Source organism: Mobula birostris, chromosome 32 (assembly GCF_030028105.1).
Source record: "Mobula birostris isolate sMobBir1 chromosome 32, sMobBir1.hap1, whole genome shotgun sequence".
NCBI classification, from domain to species: Eukaryota; Metazoa; Chordata; class Chondrichthyes; order Myliobatiformes; family Myliobatidae; genus Mobula; species Mobula birostris.
The window spans coordinates 26,816,896-26,841,221 of record NC_092401.1 but is presented as its reverse complement, the minus strand read 5'-3'; the positions used below and the strand labels follow the sequence as shown (position 1 = coordinate 26,841,221).

General features: G+C 43.2%; 1 protein-coding gene across 2 annotated transcripts in view; it reads right to left on the bottom strand.

Annotated features, from left to right (window-relative positions):
- prkcsh (PRKCSH beta subunit of glucosidase II) overlaps nucleotides 1-21,314 on the bottom strand; it is a 114,711-nt gene extending 93,397 nt beyond the window's left edge. For both annotated transcript variants that reach the window (XM_072248167.1, XM_072248168.1), the window contains exons 1-3: nucleotides 21,022-21,314; nucleotides 7,338-7,454; nucleotides 4,495-4,590 (exon numbers count right to left, since the gene is read on the bottom strand). In XM_072248167.1, coding sequence (XP_072104268.1) covers nucleotides 4,495-4,590; nucleotides 7,338-7,454; nucleotides 21,022-21,130 — 322 coding nt within the window. In that variant the 5' untranslated portion in view covers nucleotides 21,131-21,314. The remainder of the gene's footprint in view (nucleotides 1-4,494; nucleotides 4,591-7,337; nucleotides 7,455-21,021) is intronic.
- Nucleotides 21,315-24,326: the final 3,012 nt, after the last annotated feature.

Sequence of the window (24,326 nt, the reverse complement as noted above, 5' to 3'; positions counted from 1 at the left end):
AAATTGATAAGAAATATGTTACAGCTCCCTCTGAGGAGTTATATAAACAAAGAACTGAACTTCAAATGGAACACAGTTTATTACTTTCGTCCTCGATTATAAACCAATTAAAGAAAACAAGTAGTGAATTTTATGTACACAGTGACAAAATTGGCAAACTGCTGGCTAATCAATTGAAGTCTAATTATGCTAAATCTCAAATTAATCAGATTTATAACCAAAATGACCGACTGATACTTGATCATGCGGGGATTAATCAAACCTTCTGTGATTTTTATTCTTCCTTATATCAGAGTCTCCTCGAGACTCTAAATATATGAATAATTTTTTTAGATAACCTAGACTTCCCTGAGATTTCACAGGATATGTCTTCTATGTTAGATACTCCCATTACCACTGATGAGATTAAGAATGTTATTTCCTCTATGAATTTGGGGAAAGTTCCTGGCCCTGATGGGTTTACCGTAGAATTTTATAAATGTTTTGCACCTTCATTAATTCCTTGGTTCTGTTGGGTTTTTGAGGCTTCATTAAAACTTGGTAAACTTCCCGAATCTTTCAATAAAGTGTCAATCTCTCTAATATTAAAGAAGGATAAAGATCCTGCTCAATGTGCATCTTATAGACCAATATCTTTATTAAATGTTGATTCTAAAGTTTTTTCTAAGTTATTAGCAAACAGATTAGGAAAAAGTACTTCCTTTTATTATTTCGGAAGACCAAACGGGTTTTATTAAAGGTCGTTACTCTTTTTATAACATTTGCACACTGTTAAATATTGTTTATACCCCCTCACAAAATGTTCCTGAGTGTGTTATCTCTTTAGATGCTGAGAAAGCTTTTGATAGAGTAGAATGGCCTTACTTATTTAAGGTGCTTGAAATGTTTAATTTTAGCTCGAAATTTATATCCTGGATCAAACTGTTATATCATTCTCTTGTGGCCTCGGTCCGTACCAACTCTCTAAGCTCACCTTTTTTCCCTCTTTTTCAAGGTACTCGACAAGGTTGTCCTCTTAGTCCTTTATTACTTGATATTGCATTAGAACCTCTTGCAATTGCCATTCGAGAATCTCCAAACATTACTGGGATAACTCAGGGCTTAAAGTCCCATAAAATATCACTCTATGCTGATGACTTACTTTTATATATTTCTAATCCTCAAAAATCCATCCCTGCTGTTTTAGAGTTATTAGCACAATTTAGTCTCTTTTCAGGTTATAAATTAAATCTTAGTAAGAATTGTCAACTTGGATGGTTTGAAAAGCAGTCAAGAGCAGGAATTCATACACGAGGAATTCTGCAGATGCTGGAAATTCAAGCAACACACATCAAAGTTGCTGGTGAATGCAGCAGGCCAGGCAGCATCTCTAGGAAGAGGTAGCATCTCAGGACTGACGAAGGGTCTCGGCCCGAAACGTCGACTGTACCTCTTCCTAGAGATGCTGCCTGGCCTGCTGCGTTCACCAGCAACTTTGATGTGTGTAGCAGGAATTCATGTTTGTTTCCTACTCAGGACCAGATGAAAAGAGCTTGCCAGCTGTGCTCAGTAGTGAAAACCATGAAACAGATTGGCTTAGTGCTGCTTACAATACATCCATTGACCAGTGGTCCAACATCTTGAAACACAGCTTGATTTGCTTTTAAGGAAAAAATGGACACGACTATGCCTCAACTAGCAGCATGGAATAATCTTAACCGCAACTAGCACCGAACTATTAATCCAAGTATCAAATATCTTTCCTTGATACAAACCTGTCAGAATAAACCTTAGTTGTGATAACACCAAGTTTGCCATCACTAATTTGTCAGGGTGATAAGGTTTTGAAAACTAACAAGTGCCATTTAACTTTTCAAGTAAGTCCACAAAATCTGAATATACCCAATGATTTTAATAGATTAGATGGTGACCATTGAAGAGTGCAATAGAACAGATGGATCTGAGAATACGGATCCGTAATTCCTTCAAAATGGCATCACATGTAGATAGAGTCATAAGGAGAGCTTTTGGCACATTGGCCTTCATAAATCAGCTTTTAGAGTACAGGAGTTGGGATGTTATGTTGAAGTTGTATAAGATATCGGTGAGGCCTGGACCGGATGGATCAAAGAGTTTGCTTCTGTGCTGCAGCATTCTATGACTCTGATGTTCTCCTGAACATAATCGGCATCTTCATCACAGCGCTTTGATAGCCACTGCCTGCTGTTGAAGCAGACATGAGATAGAAATGAGATAGGAGTGGCACGTTAGTGTAGCGGTTAGCATAACACTATTACACTGTCAGTGACTCAAGTTGAATCCCTGTCACGGTCTATGAGGAATTTGTACATTCTCCCTATGACCACGTGGGTTCCTTCCGAGTGCATTTCAAAGACATACAGGTTGATTATTAGCTTAATTGGTCACACGGGTACAATTGGCCAGCACAGGCTTGCTGGGCTGGAAGAGCCCATAACCATGCTGTATTTCTAAGTGGACACAGATCATGGTGAACTAAAGGAATCACGCAAGTACAGATATATCAGTTTACCAAAAGGTCTAAGCTACATCTTCCCAACCACTAGTATGAATAGATTAAGTGCATTAAGTTTGCTGTGCTCTAGAACAAAAACTTTGCACCAAAAGCAAAGCAATGTTTATTCCTATTTATAAAGTGATTCTTTCAACACATTTACAAATAAGAGCCCATTGAGTCATAGGAAAGGTTAACTAAGGGTTATTGATCAGTAACTGAATTTTTAGTGCTTTATGAATATTTATTAGTAATATATACAGAACTGCAAATAAGAAGTTTCGCTAGTCATTCTGAAATCATTCAGAATACCTTAAGACAAAGGAGCAGAATTAGGCCATTTTGGCCTATTGAGTCTTGTAATCCCTCTCAATACCATTCTCCTGCCATCTTCCGGAAACACTTGATGCCCTTACTAATCAAGAACCTATCAATATCTCCCTTAAATATACTGTACCTCATAACTTGGCCTCCACAGCCATGAATTCTACAGGCTCACCACTCTCTGTCTAAAGAAATTCCTTCACATCTCTGTGCTAAAAGGACATCCTTGTATTGTGCGGCTGTGCCCTCTGGTCCGAGACTATCCCACTATAAGAAACATCCTCTCCAGGTCCAATCAATCTAGGCCTTTCATTGTTTGAAAGATTTTAATGAGATTCTCCCCTCATTCTTCTAAACTCCAGTGAGGATTGGCCCAGAACCATCAAACGCTCCTCATATGTAACCCTTTCATTCCTGAAATTATTCTTGTGAACTTCCTCTGGACCTTCTCCAATGCTAGCCCATCCTTTCTTAGATAGAGGCCCAAAATTGTTCACCATATTCCAAGCTGGTGGCAATGTCTTCTGAAGCCTCAGCATTACATCCTTGCTTTTATATTCTACTCCTCTCGAAAGGAGTGCTAACATTACAATACTATCAATGCTAACAAGATCTTAAAGACAATACCTCATTCCTGCAACCACAACTTACATTAATATTAACTTAATGAGTCATTTGTGCAGTTCCACTTATGGCAAACTTGTCCTTTTATAGCTTTGTATTGAGAAAAGTGTTCATGATTTATTTAAAGAGCAGTTTTTGATATAGCTGGAATACGCTGATCTTGTAATAAAAGCATGCAAACCACATAAATTAAATAAAAATTGTTGTGGAAATGGTTTTTAGACTCCTCCATGCCAATAGCAAATGACAAATATGATACAAGGTCAGTTGGTCCAGATCAAGAACACGGGATTCAAGAGTAACATACACAAAATGCTGGAGGAACTCAGGTCAGACTGCATCTATGGAAAGAAGCAACAAGTCAACACTTTGGGCTGAGATCCTTCATCAAGCCCTGATAAAGTGGTTCAACCTTAAAAAAAACTGACTCTTCATTCCTTTTCATTGATACTGCCTGACCAGCTTACTTCCTCGAGCATTTTGCATGTTACTCTGGATTTCCAGCTTCTGCAAGATCTCTTGTATTTATGTACAGGATTCAAGAGGTTTTTTCACAGGACTGCACTCCTGGGTCAAAGAGAACTACATTCAATCATTCCTAGAATTCTTGCCCCCAGTGACTGCTTATCCCTGAAGCATCCAATCACTACTCACTTCAATGAGAAGCCAAATTTGTAAAAGTTGGCAGAAATACTTTATGGTACACTGAACCACTATCCAGAAAACCTGGAGCCAGAATGGCAGCTCAGTCAGCTGGCTCTATGCCTCCATGAAGAACGTATTTAATGCAGATTGGTTCACTATTGCCACATGTACTGAAGTACAATAAAAGTTTGTTTTGCATGTCATCCATGCAGATCATTTCACTACATCAGTATATCAATAATGCAGAATACAGTGCTGCTGTTAGAGTGAATATAAGATACTAACAATAAAAACGTTTTCTCCTCTTTAGAACAAATTTTAATTAAAGAAAAAATGTTCTAAGATCAGAGTGCAGTCTATTTCTGCCCACCAGTTATAAGAGCACTTACCACATATGCCATCATTCACACGGGAAGAGGGAATGTACCGAGGTCTGTGGCCTGCATTGGTGCAGTGGAAGCTGCCATTTGGACAGGCTGATGTTCCTAGTAAAGGGAATTCAGATCAGGTATTAACAACTCAAAGCACAGTTAGTCATTCCATAAAGGGAGTTCAAAAAAAAAAATCAGACTCTCTGCAGGAGAAGGTTCTCTACAATGAATTCATTTGGTCCATTGATTCCGCTCTGGCATTTGATTTTATCTTCCCTCTCAATCCCATTCTCCTGACTTCTCCCTGTTACAGATTCACAGAGAACACACAGGGATACAGCTGACATACAGTAGATTCCCCACATTTCCGTGGGGGGGGGGCAAAAGAGCATTAACTATATTTTATTTCATTGCATAAATTTTATGTTATATTCCCAGCTGGGATCTTGTACAAATAAATGGCCCAAAAGGAGGCGAATCCTGTAATTTACCCGCCACACTACCACAATGGGCAGCTGGTGTACACAGGCTGGATTTATATACTGCTGTTTACAACCTCAGGAGCTCTTTAAGCATTTCACAGACAATGAACTATAACCACATTGTGGAAATACAGAAGATAATCAGCATATATGAATTTGCCACAGTCAGAGATATTCTTTTTTTAAAAAAAAATCATGTTAGCATTAATGTAATCAGCCAGGACAACAGGAAAAATGACCCGATCAGTTCAAAATGGCACTGCAGTATTTCTTTATAAATCAACCTCAGAACAAATGGCAAAAGACATCAGGGCAAAACTCAGCCTTGGTTAATATATTGAAAAAAGTGAGGCATAGTTCACAATAGATCTGCTCCTGTCATTGGGAAATTCCTGGAATCCACTTTGTTGGTATTGGCAAATCGTAGCACAATCATGCAGTTACAGTTTTACAAAAGGGAAATAGTGTTTGATAAACACAAGGGCTTTTGATGCAATAAACAGCTTGAATGTAGGTGAACCAGGAGAGGCAAAGTACTTGGACATACAGAAGGCATTAAAGATCTGTGCACAAGATAAGACAGCAATGGAGCCTGGAGACCCATCATTTCCTCCTCGATATCAACATACCCTAGATTATCAGTTATCTTGCTATCCTTCTTGGTAAATACCAATGCAAAGTACTTGCTTACCTCAGCCATTGCCTCTGGTTCTAGGCATAATTTTGGCCTTTAAGTAATCCTATCCAATCCTTGGTTACCCTATTGTTTTTAATGTATAAAATAACCTTTAATCCCATTCATCAGTGAGTCATGTGGCCTCCATTTGCTCTTGTCTTCTCCTACTGAATTAATATTCCTCTGAGGAGCTAACCAACTTCAACTTCCTAGACCTTGTGTATGCTTTGTTTTGCTTTTTGACTAACTTTACAACACATCTCATCAAGGTTCCCAAACCTTGCAATCCTTGCCTTTTGCCTCAGAAGAACAATTTGGTCCTGAACTATGACCAGCCGACCTTTATGTCAGATGTGGCCTTTCCTATTAACAACTGCTCCCAACACGTGTTCCCAACTCCTATGAAACATTGTCATAACTAGACACTCTCGAGTTTGAGTCTTAACTGCATCCATGTCTATCTGAAAACTTGGGGAATTATGATCACTGTTCCCAAAATGCTCTCCCACTGAAGCTCTGATCACAAGGGCAGGCTCATTCCTCAATTCAAGCTTGAGGAGGTCTCCTTCCTTTGTTGGATAAGCTACATCCTGCATCAAGAAACTCTCCTGGATGCACCCAATAAATTTTGCCCCACCTATGCATCTGGCACTGAGCTCCAGATGATGGCAAATTCCAGAAGATTTACCATTGTGAGTTAGCAAACATCATACTTGGCTCTATGCAGCTGTTAAGAGTCCATTCCCCACAGTGAGAGAAAAAACAGGCTCACAGCTCCATCACTTTAGATGACCATCAGCAGCACCATGTGGAACAGGCAAGTTTATAAACTGGTACATTAACAAACCTGCACGGGCAAATTAAATTTGCACTTAAAAGTGACAGTCTTACACTCTGAATTTTCAACAAAAATAAATTTGCTAACAACACTTAATAAGAACACCACCTTCAAAAAAACAGGTTTAAGGATGACACTTCAAGAAGGAACTTAGGATAATTCAAGATGTAATATAATCTTGAAATTTTATAAGTACCCCAAATGCAAATTTTAATGACACCACTAGTCCCATATTTATGTAACAAAAAGTGACAAGTTTCTTTAGTTCTCCTACATAGATCACTGAAACACTTAGCTCATAAGCTATTCTATCTGTTAAATATAAATACATTACACTGGATATAAAATTAGTTTTTGCAGATGAGATACACTTACAATCTGTACCCATCAAATGCTTTAGAAATTAGCACACCAACTGCCCTCAGAAAAAGAAACATGTCAAAAAATTATTATTAGATCTTATTACTAACAAGTATGCATAGAGGACAAACTTCTTTTGATAACATACTAATCTTAGAAATTATTGTCTTCCATTTTATTGACACCAGGAGACTACACTGCGTTAAGGCCATTCAAGTTACAGAAATTCGTCCTTGAAGAAATCACAAGTTATCCAAACTTTGTTTTTAAATGTATTTCTTGATGTGCATACAAATGTGGTTTTGAGTTACAGAAAAATGTAATACAGGTTCTTATTTTACTAAACAATGATCACCCGCCATCTCTCCACCCCCCCCCCCATGGGAGTCGTCTGTACAATACACTAACACATAAACATGCAAAATGAAGAACGAATCACTCAACTAGTAATGCAGAAGTAATCAAACTTTCAACTTAGTTCAATTTTTAAATGAGTTCATCTAACCTGGTTCATCCGAGCCATCCTTGCAATCACAGTAATCATCGTTCACCTCATGGAAAGGAATGGTTTTTGAGCCGTCCAGACACGTAAATGGTTTGTTCTCCTCATAAAACTGTTGATCTACAAGAACAGGACTACGAGTTACAGGTGAAATTTGGAGTTTATCCCCCATGCAGTTTTTCCCACTAGTTCCATCGTAAGTGAAAAAGATTACAATTGTCTGTGTTCCGCACACTTTCTAAAACTTCAGAAAGGCCAAAATGCTGCTTCTCTCCTAATGAACTACAATCTTCGGCCATTATGAGGGGATTTATTGGTATTTATGCAAATATCCTACAATCAAATAATAGTCAGCCAAGTAGTATTGGAAAACAGCTACCAACTCTCAGTATCCATCCTTATACAGCATACTGGTCAATACCAGGATCCCTTACAACCTTTGCTTTCCCTTCAAGCATTTATACAGTTCCTCCTCGAATGCATAATGGTTATTTTTCATCCAGCTTTACATGTCTTCAATGGCTCTGAGGCATGAAAGTCTGGTTTGGTTCACAGCTAGTAATGATAAAGACCACATTTCATTGGTGTGGTATCTAGGCATTAGATTATCAAGATACAGACATACCACACTACCAACTGGAAATTGGCTTGGAATATTTGCTTCCATCACCACCCCAGGCAGCATATGAATAAGGTGTTTAAGAGGCTCTCTGATAGGCATATGAACGTGCAGGAAATGTATGGACAGAGACATTGTGTAGCCAGCGGAGGGATTAGTTTAGTTGAGCATATATTTACTAATTTAACTAGCTCAGCACAACTTTGTAGACCGAAATTCCTATGATTATGCAGTACCATTCTATGTTCTAATTGAATGTCTGCAAATGCCATTGTCCCTGATAAGCAGCACCATTTTAACTGACTCACATGGTAGCAAATTTAGCAACTTACTCAATATGGTTGGTAATCTATAACAACATTACAACACTTATGAAGTACAGTCACTTTTGTAAGTGCCTCAGACAATTAACATGTTGAAAAGACTCCAGAACATTTAATTATGGAAAGATAGAAAAATAGAAGTCAGCCATCTGAGCCTGCACCTCCATTTGACCACAATCATGGCCAATAATCAAAACTCAGTACCCTACTACAAACTTCTCCCCATGATCCTTGCAATTTTTAGAACACATTCTATTCCTTCCCGAATATGTTTAATGATTTAGTTGGTAGACAAAGTCGCATTTATTGTCATATGCACAAGTCCACGTATGCACAGATACAATAAAAAGGTTACTTGTGGCAGCATCATGGCGGTAGGTAATTCCACAGGGTCACCACCATCTGAGGGGGAAGCTTCTCATTTCAGGTCTAAAATCTCACCTCTTATCCTTAAAGAACATGAATCCTGGTCCTACAGCAATCAGGGACATTCTTCCTGCATCTACACTGTCCAGTCCTGTTAGAATCTTGTACATTGCTATGAGATCCCAAAACCTCATGGGGGGGGGGGGGGGGGCGGGGGCATGTGGAGGAGAATTAGTGTCATTCAGGCATAAAGAAGAACAGCCCTTTTTCTTCCAGTGCTGTTATACCTCCTATGTCCTGTCGCACTAACACCAAAGATCCTTACTAAGGATTTTGAGGATCAGCTGGAAGGACAGGTACACCAGTGTACTGGATGAAGCCAACATGAACTAGAACATGAAATTGCGGAAACTCGTAAAATTAGTTAGCTCCATCATGTGTACTGAGCCTCCGTAGTATCAAAGACATCTTCAAGGAGCTATGCCTTAGGATAGTGGTACCCAACCACCGGGCCGCGAGGAAACAATATGATTTGGCGATATGAAACGATACGAGTTAGCTGCACCTTTCCTCATTCCCTGTCACGCCCACTGTTGAACTTGAACGCACACAAGGTCATTACCCACGCAAGGTCATCAATAAGTACAACTACCCTATGAGTGAAAAACAAACGTCGCTTGAGAGTTTCTTTGGAAGAGGTGGTAGGGGACATAAAAGGCTTAACGATGATGATAACGCAGCGACAGCTGAGGCCAAGACTGCAAAAAATAAGAAAGCCTCCTTCAAAAGAAAATACGAGGAGTCGTACATAAAATATGGCTTTATTGCAACCGGTGACTCGCACGCTCCAAGCCCCCTGTGTGTGATATGTGGAGACAAGCTGTCTAATGAGGCAATGAAGCCCTCAAAACTGCTTCAGCACCTTGAGTCCAAGCACCCTGCACTTAAAGACAAACCAGTTGAGTCTTTTGACCAGAAAAAACGTGAGCAAACAGGACAGAAACAAGTGCTGAGAGCCACCACCTCCATAAATGCTGCTGCTCTGAGAGCATAAACAACAGGAATTCTGCAGATGCTGGAACTTCAAGCAACACATATCAAAGTTGCTGGTGAACGCAGCAGGCCAAGCAGCATCTGTAGGAAGAGGTGCAGTCGACGTTTCAGGCCGAGACCCTTCGTCAGGACTAAGTGAAGGAAGAGTGAGTAAGGGATTTGAAAGTTGGAGGGGGAGGGGGAGATCCAAAATGATAGCAGAAGACAGGAGGGGGAGGGATAGAGCCAAGAGCTGGACAGGTGATAGGCAAAAGGGGATACGAGAGGATCATGGGACAGGAGGTCCGGGAAGAAAGACAAGGGGGGGGGGAAACCAGAGGATGGGCAAGAGGTATATTCAGAGGGACAGAGGGAGAAAAAGGAGAGTGAGAGAAAGAATGTGTATAAAAATAAATAAAAGATGGGGTACGAGGGGGAGGTGGGGCATTAGCGGAAGTTAGAGAAGTCGATGTTCATGCCATCAGGTTGGAGGCTACCCAGACGGAATATAAGGTGTTGTTCCTCCAACCTGAGTGTGGCTTCATCTTTACAGTAGAGGAGGCCGTGGATAGACATGTCAGAATGGGAATGGGATGTGGAATTAAAATGTGTGGCCACTGGGAGATCCTGCTTTCTCTGGCGGACAGAGCATAGATGTTCAGCAAAGCGGTCTCCCAGTCTGCATCGAGTCTCGCCAATATATAAAAGGCCACATCGGGAGCACCGGACGCAGTGTATCACCCCAGTCGACTCACAGGTGAAGTGTTGCCTCGCCTGGAAGGACTGTTTGGGGCCCTGAATGGTGGTAAGGGAGGAAGTGTAAGGGCATGTGTAGCACTTGTTCCGCTTACATAGATAAGTGCCAGGAGGGAGATCAGTGGGGAGGGATGGGGGGGACGAATGGACAAGGGAGTTGTGTAGGAAGCGATCCCTGCGGAATGCAGAGAGAGGGGGAGAGAGGTGGCGGAGGTTACGGAGAATAATATGTTGGACCCGGAGGCTGGTGGGGTGGTAGGTGAGGACCAGGGGAACCCTATTCCTAGTGGGGTGGCGGGAGGATGGAGTGAGAGCAGATGTACGTGAAATGGGGGAGATGCGTTTAAGAGCAGAGTTGATAGTGGAGGAAGGGAATCCCCTTTCTTTAAAAAAGGAAGACATTTCCCTCATCCTAGAATGAAAAGCCTCATCCTGAGAGCAGATGCGGCGGACCTAGAATGAAAAGCCTCATCCTGAGAGCAGATGCGCTGCATCTGCTCTCAGGATGAGGCTTTTCATTCTAGGGTGTAGCTATGGGCACCCATATGGGTCCTAGCTATGCCTGCCTTTTTGTTGGCTTTGTGGAACAATCTATGTTCCATGCCTATTCTGGTATCTGTCCCCCACTTTTCCTTCGCTACATCGACAACTGCATTGGCGCTGCTTCCTGCAAGCATGCAGAACTCGTTGACTTTATTAACTTTGCCTCCAACTTTCACCCTGCCCTCAAGTTTACCTGGTCCATTTCCGACACCTCCCTCCCCTTTCTAGATCTTTCTGTCTCTGTCTCTGGAGACAGCTTATCCACTGATGTCTACTATAAACCTACTGACTCTCACAGCTATCTGGACTATTCCTCTTCTCACCCTGTCTCTTGCAAAAACGCCATCCCCTTCTCGCAATTCCTCCGTCTCCGCCGCATCTGCTCTCAGGATGAGGCTTTTCATTCTAGGACGAGGGAGATGTCTTCCTTTTTTAAAGAAAGGGGCTTCCCTTCCTCCACTATCAACTCTGCTCTTAAACGCATCTCCCCCATTTCACGTACATCTGCTCTCACTCCATCCTCCCGCCATCCCACTAGGAATAGGGTTCCCCTGGTCCTCACCTACCACCCCACCAGCCTCCGGGTCCAACATATTATTCTCCGTAACTTCCGCCACCTCCAACGGGATCCCACCACTAAGCACATCTTTCCCTCTTCCCCTCTCTCTGCATTCCGCAGGGATCGCTCCCTACACAACTCCCTTGTCCATTCATCCCCCCCCCATCCCTCCCCACTGATCTCCCTCCTGGCACTTATCCGTGTAAGCGGAACAAGTGCTACACATGCCCTTACACTTCCTCCCTTACCACCATTCAGGGCCCCAAACAGTCCTTCCAGGCGAGGCAACACTTCACCTGTGAGTCGACTGGGGTGATATACTGCGTCCGGTGCTCCCGATGTGGCCTTTTATATATTGGCGAGACCCAACGCAGACTGGGAAACCACTTTGCTGAACATCTACGCTCTGTCTGCCAGAGAAAGCAGGATCTCCCAGTGGCCACACATTTTAATTCCACATCCCATTCCCATTCTGACATGTCTATCCATGGCCTCCTCTACTGTAAAGATGAAGCCACACAGGTTGGAGGAACAACATCTTACATTCCGTCTGGGTAGCCTCCAACCTGATGGCATGAACATCGACTTCTCTAACTTCCGCTAAGGCCCCACCTCCACCTCGTACCCCATCTGTTACTTATTTTTATGCACACATTCTTTCTCTCACTCTCCTTTTTCTCCCTCTGTCCCTCTGAATATACCTCTTGCCCATCCTCTGGTTCCCCCCCCCCTTGTCTTTCTTCCCGGACCCCCTGTCCCATGATCCTCTCGTATCCCCTTTTGCCTATCACCTGTCCAGCTCTTGGCTCTATCCCTCCCCCTCCTCCTATCATTTTGGATCTCCCCCTCCCCCTCCAACTTTCAAATCCCTTACTCACTCTTCCTTCACTTAGTCCTGACGAAGGGTCTCGGCCTGAAACGTCGACTGCACCTCTTCCTGGAGATGCTGCCTGGCCTGCTGCGTTCACCAGCAACTTTGATGTGTGTTGCTCTGAGAGCATCATGCTTAGTGTCTAGCCGTATTGCTAAGGCTAAGAAGCCTTTCACTGTTGGTGAAGAATTGATTCTGCCTGCTGCCAAGGACATGTGCCGTGACTGCTGGGAGAAGCTGCAGCTGACAAGATGGCACAGGTTTCTCTTTCAGTTACCACAGTTTCAAGGAGAATCGATGACATAGCAGAGGACATCGAAGCACTGTCCTTCTCACAGCTAGTGCGCGATCACCTATCTTCGCTGTCGACAGAATTCAAGCGTTACTTCCCAACCGCAAATGACCCAAGACGTACAAAAGAATGGGTCCATAACTCATTTGTGAATATCCCCGGTGAATCATCCATGTCAGCGCGGGAAGAAGATCAACTCCTCGAGCTTGCAAATGACGGTGGGCTGAAAAGTATGTTTGACATAACATCTCTGCCAGCATTCTGGATCAAAGTCAAGGCTGAATATCCTGAGATAGACACAAAAGCACTGAAAACAATGCTTCCATTTCCAGCGTCATATCTCTGCGAATATTATGATGCTATTGACTTATAAGTGACTTATAATTGACTTATCACTATATTCATGCGAGGAAAATATGTGGTGTATTTAATATTAAATTCGTTAGATAAACCCTTTTAGAAACGAAATTGAATGTATTAGCCACTTAAGTGACTTATAGTTGACTTATCACCTATATTACGGTCGTGATTAACCACCCCCTCATCAGCCGGTCCACAAGAATATTGTCAATATTAAACCAGTCTGTGGTGCAAAAAGGGCTGGGGACCCCTGCCTTAGGCAGACAGTGTCCATCATTGAGGACCCTCACCACCCAGGATATACCCTCTTCTCATTGTTCCCGACAGAAACAGGTACAGAAGACTGAAGGCACATGCTCAGCAATCAGGAACAGCTTCCCCCCTCACCCCATTTTTGTACACTACTTATTTTAAATATACACACACATATGCAGACACACTTACTATAATTCAGTTTTTTCCCCTCTACGTTTATCAAGTACTGCTGCCATAAAGTCAACAAATTTCATAACATATGCCAGTTTAAACCCAATTCTGATTCTGACACAGCAGCTGTGAAAGGAGAGACTGAACAACAAAAAGACCATCTACTAACCACCACACATAAAAGTTGCTGGAGAATGCAGCAGGCCAGGCAGCATCTATAGGAAGAGAGGTAAAGAGGTACACCTTTATGTGTATTGCTTGAAATTCCAGCATCTGCAGATTTCATGTTTGCATTTTTAAATCTGTTAACCACAGTTGCCACTCACTCTTGCTCACACTGCACCAGAACATGTGGATCCCAGATCAGCCTCAACAGCCACCTGAAGACCCATCAATACCTCAGTAACATCTGGATCTGACAAATTCAACAGATCAAATTTGAATGAAGCGATTGTACGACTATAGCCTGTATTACAACCTGAACTGGCATACATGATCTCACTGCGACATTTTCACTGAAAGGCCAGAACTTTCCACAGTACCATACCAGAACACTGACTCTGTGCTGGACTCTTTGGAGTAGGAATGGAACTTTCTGACACAGAGGCAACAGTACAATCAGTGAGTTCAGGTTACCACATGACACTCATCCGCCTCATTTACAGTAAACTCAAAGTTAAACCTACATTCCCGGACTTGTGTCTTACTTTGAATTAGTTTAATATTTTGAAGTTACAAAACATAACATTGGTGACGAGGTATTTTTAAAACGAAACTGAGACAGTCGAGTTACAAAAAGCAGCACTTCCAAAGAAGGGAAGACACGATCGAGTTTTTTTAAGGTCCGAAAATGGAAGAATTTACAGTTCATAAAGTGTGAATACCTGGTAATAATAATCATAAAGAAAAGCATAACTGGCTGGCAACATCAGAAAGATTGATGCATTTAATTATACACAAGGTAACTGGAATATGTATACTGTGCTAATTCAACAATATTTTGAAGCAAACGAAATAGCCAATGAGAAATGAGTACCAATTTTGCTGACTTCATTGGGTTTAAAGGCGTACAGTTTGCTTTGCAGTTTGATTGCACCAACCAAACTGAAGCTATTGATTATTGCTGAACGCTTTAGGTTTCATAAGCGGAATCAAAAGGAAGGGAAGTCCATCTCAGTAGAGGTGGCTGGATTGAGCGCTGTCAGTTTGGTAACGGGCTTAGTGATTCACTGAGAGATCATCTTGTTTGTGGAATCTTAAAAGAAAGCATTCAAAAATGACTCCTAACTGAAGCACAACTCACATTTTAAAAGAGAATTGAAGTTGCTGTTTCAGTGAAACCACAGAGGAAGATGCAATTGAATTGCAATCAAAAAAAAAAGTGGGTATGAACAAAATTGTAACGTCTAAACAGAAAAACGGCATGTCTGAACAAATTGTGTTTCTGTTGAGGCCGGGGCTTATATCCATCAAACAAACGCAGATTTAAAGGTGAAACTTGCAGAAAACGTAACAAAGTGGGACACACACACACAAAGAGCATGTCAGGCAAACAAAAATAAATGGTTTGCACAGAGAAGGGCACTAATCTGCATGCCGTTGATGAAAAATCTGATAATGAGTGACACAAGACTGGGTAAGTAGCCTTGAGATTTAGAATGTGAAAACTAACAACAGACAAACAATATGGCTTACACCTGAAGTGAACACCAAATTAATTAAAATGGAATTGGACACTGGCTCAGCTGTTTCAGTCATTACAGAAAATCAGTAAATGGCATTTCAAAGATAACAAACTGAAGCCTGCAGATATTCAACTAAGAACTCGTACTGGAGGAAAGATAACTCCTGTGGGAATGACATTCATGACAGTGAAATAGAACAACCAACAGGCCACATTGGGCTTGTATATGGCAAAACAGGAGGGCCAGCATTGTGGGGACATGACTGGCTGAGACAACCACAACCTGATGGGAGATCCATCCACCATTTGCATGCCACATCCACTGCAATGAAGCCAACTGAAAGTGAATTAAGGATACTGAATAATGTCACAACTATCTCCATGGTGTACACCGTGAACTATTCCTCAGAGGACAAACAGGTGTTGGTAACAACCGTGTGCCTCTGGTCAGAAAGCATATTAGACCAACAAAGGGCCATGTTGCTCAGAGGAAGTGTGAAAGCGCCAAAAGCAGGGGTTCGACTATAAGAGTTTTTGTAGGCAGCGTATCTGAGAAAGCTTCCGATGTTTATCAGGCAGTTACTTACAAAATGTGGCTTGGTTTTAAGCTGGAAGGGAGTTCAAGGAGCTTCAGGAAAGTTGTAAGCATTCGGCTTTTGTGAGTACAAAGAACCAGAATTTACTTTGCGAGCATTAACGAGAGGGACCAGATTGCAAGGGGAGCAATATGAAGGATAAGAGAACACTCCGGTTAACTAAATGCATCTTCTCAAGATCAAAATGCACAGAAAGGCAGCTACCACTGTCAGAACTACTTCCAGCAGTTTCAGAGTCATCTCCTACAACCAGCTTAAAGACCGCTCCAGAACCTGAGATCGTTCCATGGCCACAAGTTTCACCTGCCAAGTAGAGTAATCCATCTTGTCAAGAAAAACATTATCCCAAAAGTACGAAATCATCTACATCAATTAAATCCTTAGGCCTGAATGGGACACTTAAAATATACTATGCTATGGATGTCTGTATACAAGTTACAAAACATAACAGAAACTTTAAAACGTCAAAGTCTGTTTAGGGATAAAGTTACAATTCAATCCAAGCCAAAGGGGGGGGGGGGGGGGGGGGAAGCTGCAGAGGGCTGTAGTCGCAGCCAGCTCCATCACAGGTACTAGTCTCCCCACAATCAAGGAGATTTTCAAAAAGAGGTGCTGCAAAAAGGACCCTCGCCATCCAGAACATACCCTCTGTTCATGGCTACCGTCAGGAAGGAGGTACAAAGGCCTGAGGATGCACACTCAACATTTTATGAACAGCTTCTTCCCCCTCCAACATCAGTCCATGAACCCACGAACACAATCTCACTCTTTTGTTCTCCTGCTGGTCTATATATTTTATATATCTTATTCATTACAGTAACTTTTATATAGTCCATTGCAAAACAAATTTCATAACATATATCCATAATAATAACCCTGACTCTGAAGGACTTGGGATATTTCCCATACCACACTAGAGGCTCTGCTGAAACGTCGCCTGGTTTAAGGAGCATGACTCATGAGGAAAGATTGAGTGAGCTAGGAGTTTTCTCTTCGGTGTGAAGGAGGATGAGAGGTGACTTGATAGATGTGGTTTAGAAACAGTGGGTAGCCAGAGACTTTTCCCCAGGGCAAAAATGGCTAATACAAGGGGGCATAATTTTTAAGTGATCGGAGGAAAGTATAAGGTGGGGCATCTCACAGGTAAACTCTACACAGAGAATGGTGGTAGAGGCAGATACATTAGAGACATACAAGAAACTCAGACGTATGAATGATAGAAAAATGGAGGTCGATGTGGGAGGAAAAGGTTAAATACTTTATACTTTTATACTTTGTACTTTATTGTCGCCAAACAATTGATACTAGAACGCACAATCATCACAGAGATATTTGATTCTGCACTTCCCGCTCCCTGGATTACAAATATTAAATATTAAAAATAGTAAAAATTAGTAAATATTAAAAATTTAAATTATAAATCATAAATAGTAGAAAAATGGAAAGTAAAGTAGTGCAAAAAAACCAAGAGGCAGGTCTTCGAATAGGTTAAAAGGTCGGTGCAACATGGTGGGCCAAACGTCATGTACTGTACTGTAACTACTTTCAATGCTGCAAGTACAATATCAGCAAAAAAGAACAGACAATATATGTGAACTATGAAACATTGTGCTAATCCCTATTCTACCATGCCACCTATCAGGATACATCTCATCTGATCTGAATGGTTCCCGAGTCAGGCTGCCTCAGCTCAAACAGAAATACTTCATTAGTACACCCAGCCTGAACGCAACATTTGCAGTTGATATGCAGTTTGATCTTTTCAATGACTTCCAGTTCCCCGGCCATCTCATGTTCACTATAGTTGCCCAGTTTCTATACACCTTCATTCCTCATCAGGAAGGCAGCGAAACCCCCCCCCGGATTCTTTATGAACACCAGAACCAACCTGTTCCCCTCCACCACCACCTCCTCCATCTGGCAGAACTTCTCCTTATGCTCAGCAATTTCTCCTTTGTCTCCTTCCACTTTCTTCAAACAAAAGGTGTAGCCATGGGCACCTGTACAGATCCCAGTTATACCCGCCTTTTGTGGGCTACGTGGAACATTCTATGTTCTGAGCCTACAGCGGTATCACTCCCCAACTTCTCCTACGCTACATCAATGACTGCATTGGTGCTGCTTCCTGCATCCAGGCTGAGCTCGTCGACTTCAACTTTGCCTCCAACTTCCACCCTGCCCTCAAATTTATCCAGTCCATTTCTGACACCTCCCTCCCCTTTCTTGATCACTCTGTCTCTAACTCTTAAGACAGTTTATCTTGTCATATCTTTTATGAGCCCACTGATTCTCACAGCTACCTGGACTATACCTCTTCCACCCAATCACCTGTAAAAATGTCATCCCCTTCTCTCAATTCCTCCATCTCCAATGCATCTGCACTCAGGATGAGGCTTTTCATTCCAGAACTAACGAGCTGTCCTCTTTCAAAGAAAGGGGCTTTATTCCTCCACCATCAATGCTGCCCTCACCCGCATCTCTTCCATTTCACACACATCTCCCCTTACCCTACCCACCTGCCACCCCACCAGGGATAGGGCTCCTCTTGTCCTCACATAACAGCCCACCACCCTCCGTGTACAGCACATTATTCTCGGTAACTTCTGCCATCTCCAATGGGGTTCCACCACCAAGCACATTTCCCTCCCCTGCCTCCACTTTCTGATTTCCACAGGGATCCCTATGTGACTCCTTTGTCCAGTTGTCCCTCTCCATTGATGTCGCTCCTGGTACTTATCCTTGCAAGCAGAACAAGTGCTCCACCTCCTTCCTCACTACCATTCAGGCCCCAAACAGTCCTTCCACCTGAGGCGACACTTCACCTGTTCTGTTGGAGTGAACTGCTGTATCCAGTACTCCCAGTTGTCACCTCCTGTCTATCGGTGAGACCCAACAGACTGGGAGACCACTTCGCCAAGCACCCATGTTCCATCCGCCAGAAAAAGTGGGAACTCCCAGCGGTCACCTATTTCAATTCTACTTCCCATTCCCAACTTGAATTGGAGGAGCAACACCTTGTATTCCATCTGGGTCGGCTCCAACTTGTTGGCATGAACATCTATTTCTCGAACTTCCGATAACTTACCCCCACCTCCCCCCCCCATCACCACTCCCATTTCCCTCTCTCACCTCATCTGCATACCTGCCCATTACTTCCCTCTGGTGCCCCTCCCCCTTCCCTTTTTTCATGACCTTCTGTTCTCTTCTATCAGATTCCCCCTTCTCCAGCCCTTCATGTCTTTCACCAACCCGACTTCCCAGCTCTTCACTTCATCCCTCCCGGTTTCAGCTATCACCTACGACCCTGAATTTCTTCCTCTCTTTTCCCCCACCTTCTTACTCTGACTTTTCATCTCTACCCTTCTCATTCCAGTCCTGATGAAGGGTCTTGGCCCAAAACGTCAACTCTTTACTCTTTTCCATAGATGCTGCCTGGCCTGCTGAGTTCCTCCAGCATTTTGTGTGTATTACTTTGATATCCAGCATCTGCAGATTTTTTTCTTGTTTAAACCATTGAACTATTTTTCTTCAATCAATACCTACTGGCATTGTCCAGCACTAATATTGGCTGTGTGGCTCTTGATCTGGACACCTGGATATTTCAAATTCAAAGGCTAATTATGCATACACAGAACAAAGTGGCCAAAGTGAAACATTGTTTTAACGCCACTCACACGCCTCATAACGATTTTCTTTTCATAAACACAAGAGATTATGCAGAAGCTGGAAATCTTGATGAACGTACATAAAATGCTGGAGGAACTCAGCAAGTCAGGCAGCATGTATAGAATGGTATAAGCAGTCCACGTTTCAGGCTGTGACCCTTCATCAGGTTTAGAAAGGAAGGGGGCAGAAGTCAGAATGAGGAGGTGGGAGGAGGGGTTGGAGTACAAACTGGTAGGTGATAGGTAAAAACACATAAGAACACAAGAACATAAGAAATAGGAGCAGGAGTCGGCCATCTGGCCCGCCAAGCCTGCTCCACCATTCAATAAAATCATGGCTGATCTGACCAAGGGGAGAGGGTGTGTGGGGGAAGCTGGAAGGTGATAGGTGGAAGATGTGAAGGGCTGAAGGAGGAATCTGATAGGGGAGGACAACGGGAGAACAGAAAGAGGGGAAACCAGAGGGAGATCATGACCAGGTGAGAAATAAGCCAGAATGGGGAACAGAAAAAGAGCAGGGAGGGCAGAGAAATTAAAGGAAGTTGAAGAAAGCGATGTTCATGCCATTAGGTTGGAAGCTACCTAAATGGAATACAAGATGCTGATCCTCCTACCTTCTACCATGAGGGTGTGGAGCAACACCACCTATTCCATCAAGGTAGCCTCCAACCTGATGGCATGAACATCAATTTCTCCTTACAGTACTTTTTTTTCTCTTTTTATCCTCACCCCTTCCATTTTCTTCAATTCCCCATTCTAGCCTCTCTCTTCTCACCTATCACCTCCCCTGGGTGCCCTTCTATCTTCCCTTCCTCCCATAGTCCACTCTCTCTTTCAGAATACTTCTTTTCCAGCCCTTTCCCACCTGCCCGGTTCCATTTATCAGCTCCTTCCCCCATCTTTTTAATTTTGTCTTCCCCCTTCCTTTCCAGTCCTTCGGGGTCTCTATCCAAAACAATTTTATTCATTGTTTATTCATTTTCATAGATTTTGTCTGACCTGCTGAGTTCCTCCAGCAATTTTGCGTGTGTTGCTCTGGATTTCCAGCATCTGCACAATCTCACAATTAGTTCACACAAAATTGTGGGTACTGCTCTATAATTTGCGGGGAACTGCTAAATATTCCTCATACTGTTGCTTGCCAATATCTACACTGTATCCAAAGTATAATTGTTGTTGAAACTAACAATATATACAGGAATTTTCCGCCACATGTTGTATTGTATTCCAAATGAGTTGTAGTGTATAACGAGTTGCACTGCATGTTATTGCCCTAATGGACCCTCACTCGCAGAAATACGGTATTATTTCCTGCAGCACACATAAAAGTTGCTGTTGAACGCAGCAGGCCAGGCAGCAGCTCTAGGAAGAGGTACAGTCGACGTTTCGGGCCGAGACACTTCGTCGGGACGAACTGAAGGAAGAGCTAGTAAGAGACTTGAAAGCAGCAGCCGTATTCTCCAACACTTGGTCTGCATTTTAAATGTGTTGCTAGCTACCGCGCTTTAAAATAAACACTTGTTGCACGGTCACTAAAAGCAAGGTTTGGCGCTCGCTGTATGAAAAGCATTGCACGATTTGCGCCGGGTACTCACTCAATAGGGAGACGCCGCGGGGCCGCTTCACTTCCACGACGCTGGCGCCCACGGCAAGTAGCAGCAACAGGCCCAGGCTCGGGGCCTCGAGCACGGATGTAAGCGCCATCCGATCAGCGAGCGAGTCCAAACGGCTGTTGCTGCTGCGAGATGCCGGGGCGGCCAGAGGGACGGGTGAGGGCAAAGGGGAGAATCGACCGAAGCTCCGGGCTACGTTACCGCGACGAACCACAGCGCTGAGGACCCTCGCACCGCCCTCCGACTGAGCCGCTGCCCGGGTGACGCGTCATCACCGCTCCTGCGCCACCTGATTGGACGCCGTGCCCGGCCGCTCCGCGCCGCGCATGCGCCTCCCTCCGCCACCCTGATTAATTGATTCATTCATTCATTCATTCATTCATTCATTCATTCACGCTCGCAGTGGGGCAACGAGAGGGAAAAAGAAACGGGGGAGGAAAGTCTCACGGTTAAAAAGGGTATGGAAAGAAGTAGACTAAAATAAAATAGAGTTATACGTCACAGAAACAGCCCACTCGGACCAATAGAAAGTCAAGTTTACCCCGGCTTCTCACACTAGATACTGAAGTAACTCAACCAGTCAGCCGGCATCTCTGCAGGGCAGGAAAGGAAGAAGGCAGAATAACAATGTGAGGGAAAGAAGTACAAGCTGGCAGATGAGGGGCAAAGTGGGTGGTTGGGAAGGGTGGATAAACTTAGAAGTTGGGAAGGGATTGGTTTCTTCTTCAGCCTTTTGCCTCTTCCACCAACCCCATCCCCGCTTCTGCAGATTTCAATCATAAATTTATCAACCTCTGCATTAAATATATTTAATGATGTGACCTCTGCAGCCATCGGTGGCAATAAATTTCATAGGTTTACCACCCTCTGGCTGAAGAACTTTCTCCTCATCTGTGTTCTAAAGGGACGTCCTTGTAATCTGAGGCTGTGCTCTCTGGCCCTAGACTCTCCCACTATAAGGAACATCCTCTCAGATGTGGAGGCCAGATGTATTATAGGCGGAGGTCGCTCGGTTCTTGATTAGTCAGGGTGTGAGAAATTATGGGGGGGAATGGGGTTCAGAGGGAAATGGATCGGCCATGATGAAATAGCAGAGCAGATTCAATGGGCCCAATGGCCTAATTCTGCTCCCATGTCACAACCACTCTCTCCAGTTAAAAACTACCAATATTCATCAGGTTTCAAAGAAATACCCCTCCACCCTTCTGAATTCGAGTAAGGCCCTGAGATATCCAATGCTCCTTAGGTTTCCATTCCTAAGACCATTCTTGCAAACTTCCTCGGCAGCCCCTGCGGGGCCACCACATCTTTCCTTGGGTACAGGGCCAAGAATTGCTCACGATGTTCCAGATGCAGTCCAACCAACACTGCAGTATAAAGTAGAAAGTAAATTACGAGGGTTCAGAAGTAGCCTATGGAATGATGGAACTGGAGGCTGAGGTGTGCCTAATAAAGATATTACATGGAGGCATATTCACGAACACCCACAACTCTTGATGACCCTGTGATTTCAGTCCCTGAGGCCAATGTGAGCGCATTCTTCAGGAGGGTGAAGCATCTGACTCAGACAGGGTAACTGGCTGAGTATGAAAGACCTGTGCTGATCAACTGGCTGGAGTGTTCTCCGATATATTTAACCGCTTGCTTTGGTGGTCTGAAGTACCTAGCTAATTTAAGCAGGCTTCAATTATATCGGTGCCTAAGAGGAACGTGGCAATCTACCTAAATGAGTATCATCCAATAGCACTTACGTCCATTCTGATAAAGCCAGTAGCACTTACAACACCCTGATGAAGTGCTTTGAGAGGCTGGTAACAGCTGCCGCCTGAGAAGAAACTTAGATCAGCTCCAATTTGCCTAGTGTCTCAACAGGTCAATAGCACATGCCATTTCATTGGCTCTTCACTCAGTCCTCTAACACCTGGAGAGTGAAGATGCATACATCAGAATGCTCTTCATTGACTACAGTTTGGCATTTAATACCGTCATCTCTTCAAAACTAATCAGTAAGCCTCGATATCTCCTTGTGCAACTGGATCCTCGATTATCTCATTTGCAGACTGCAGTCAGTTTAGATCGCTGTCAGACCTGCACACAAAGGCACCTCCCAGTCTCAACCCAGCTAACAGGAGACACATACCACTCGTTTCCAACTCATCACCTGCAGCCAATTTAAACCCAGCACAAATCCGCAGCCCTTTGTTCACCCATCGAAACAGCCAAACTCAACCCTCTTAGACTTCAGGCACCTTGTTATATGAAGTATCTGTTCTGTCTTGTTTTGTGGTTTGTTACTTTGCAGTTTATTAGTAAAATATCATTTACTGCTAAATCGTCTCTGCTTTTGTGTCAAGCCTCCTCTACATCCTCTGACACTGGCAACAACATCTCCTCCACAATCTCTATCGGCACAGATGTAGCACAAGGCTGTGTGCATCGCCCCCTGATCTACTCATTTCATATTTATGACTGTGAGGCTAAGCACAGCTCCAATGCCATTTTTAAGTTTGCTTATGATACTACTGTCATTGGCCAAATCAGAGGCGGTGATGAATCAGCATATAAAAGGGAGTTTGAAAATCTAGCTGAGTGGTGCCACGGCAACCTCTTACTCAATGTCAGCAAGAATAAGGAGCTATTATTGATTTCAGGAAGAGGAAACCGGGGGTCCTTATTGGTGGGAATCAAGGGTGGAAAGGGTCAACTATTTTAAATTCCTTGGTGTTATAATTTCGAAGGATCTATCCTGGGTCCAGCACATACGTGTCACTACAAAGAAAGCAAGGCAATGCCTCCACTTTCTTGGAAGTTTGCAAAGATTCAGCATGTTACTCTAAAACTTCTACAAACTTCTGTGGTGGAAACTGGTTGCTTCAAGGTCTGGTATGGAAATACCAATACCCTTAAATGGAAAAGCTTACAAAAACTAATGGATACAGCCCAGTCCATCATGGGTGAAGCCTTCCCCACCATTGAGCACATTTATACCGAGCACTGTCGCAGGAAAGCAGAATCCATCATCGAGGACCCCTCACCACCCAGATCATGCTCTCATCATACTGCTGCCATTAGGAAGAAGGTACAGGACCCACACCACTAGGTTCAAGAACAGCAATTACCCCTCAACCACCTGACTCTTGAACCAAAGGGGATAACTTCACCCACTGAACTGTTCTCACAACCTATGGACTCACTTTCAAGAAATCTTCATCTTATGTTTTCAATATTTATTGCTTACTTATTTATATTATTATTATTATTTTCTTGTCTGCCTTTCTTTTTGTATT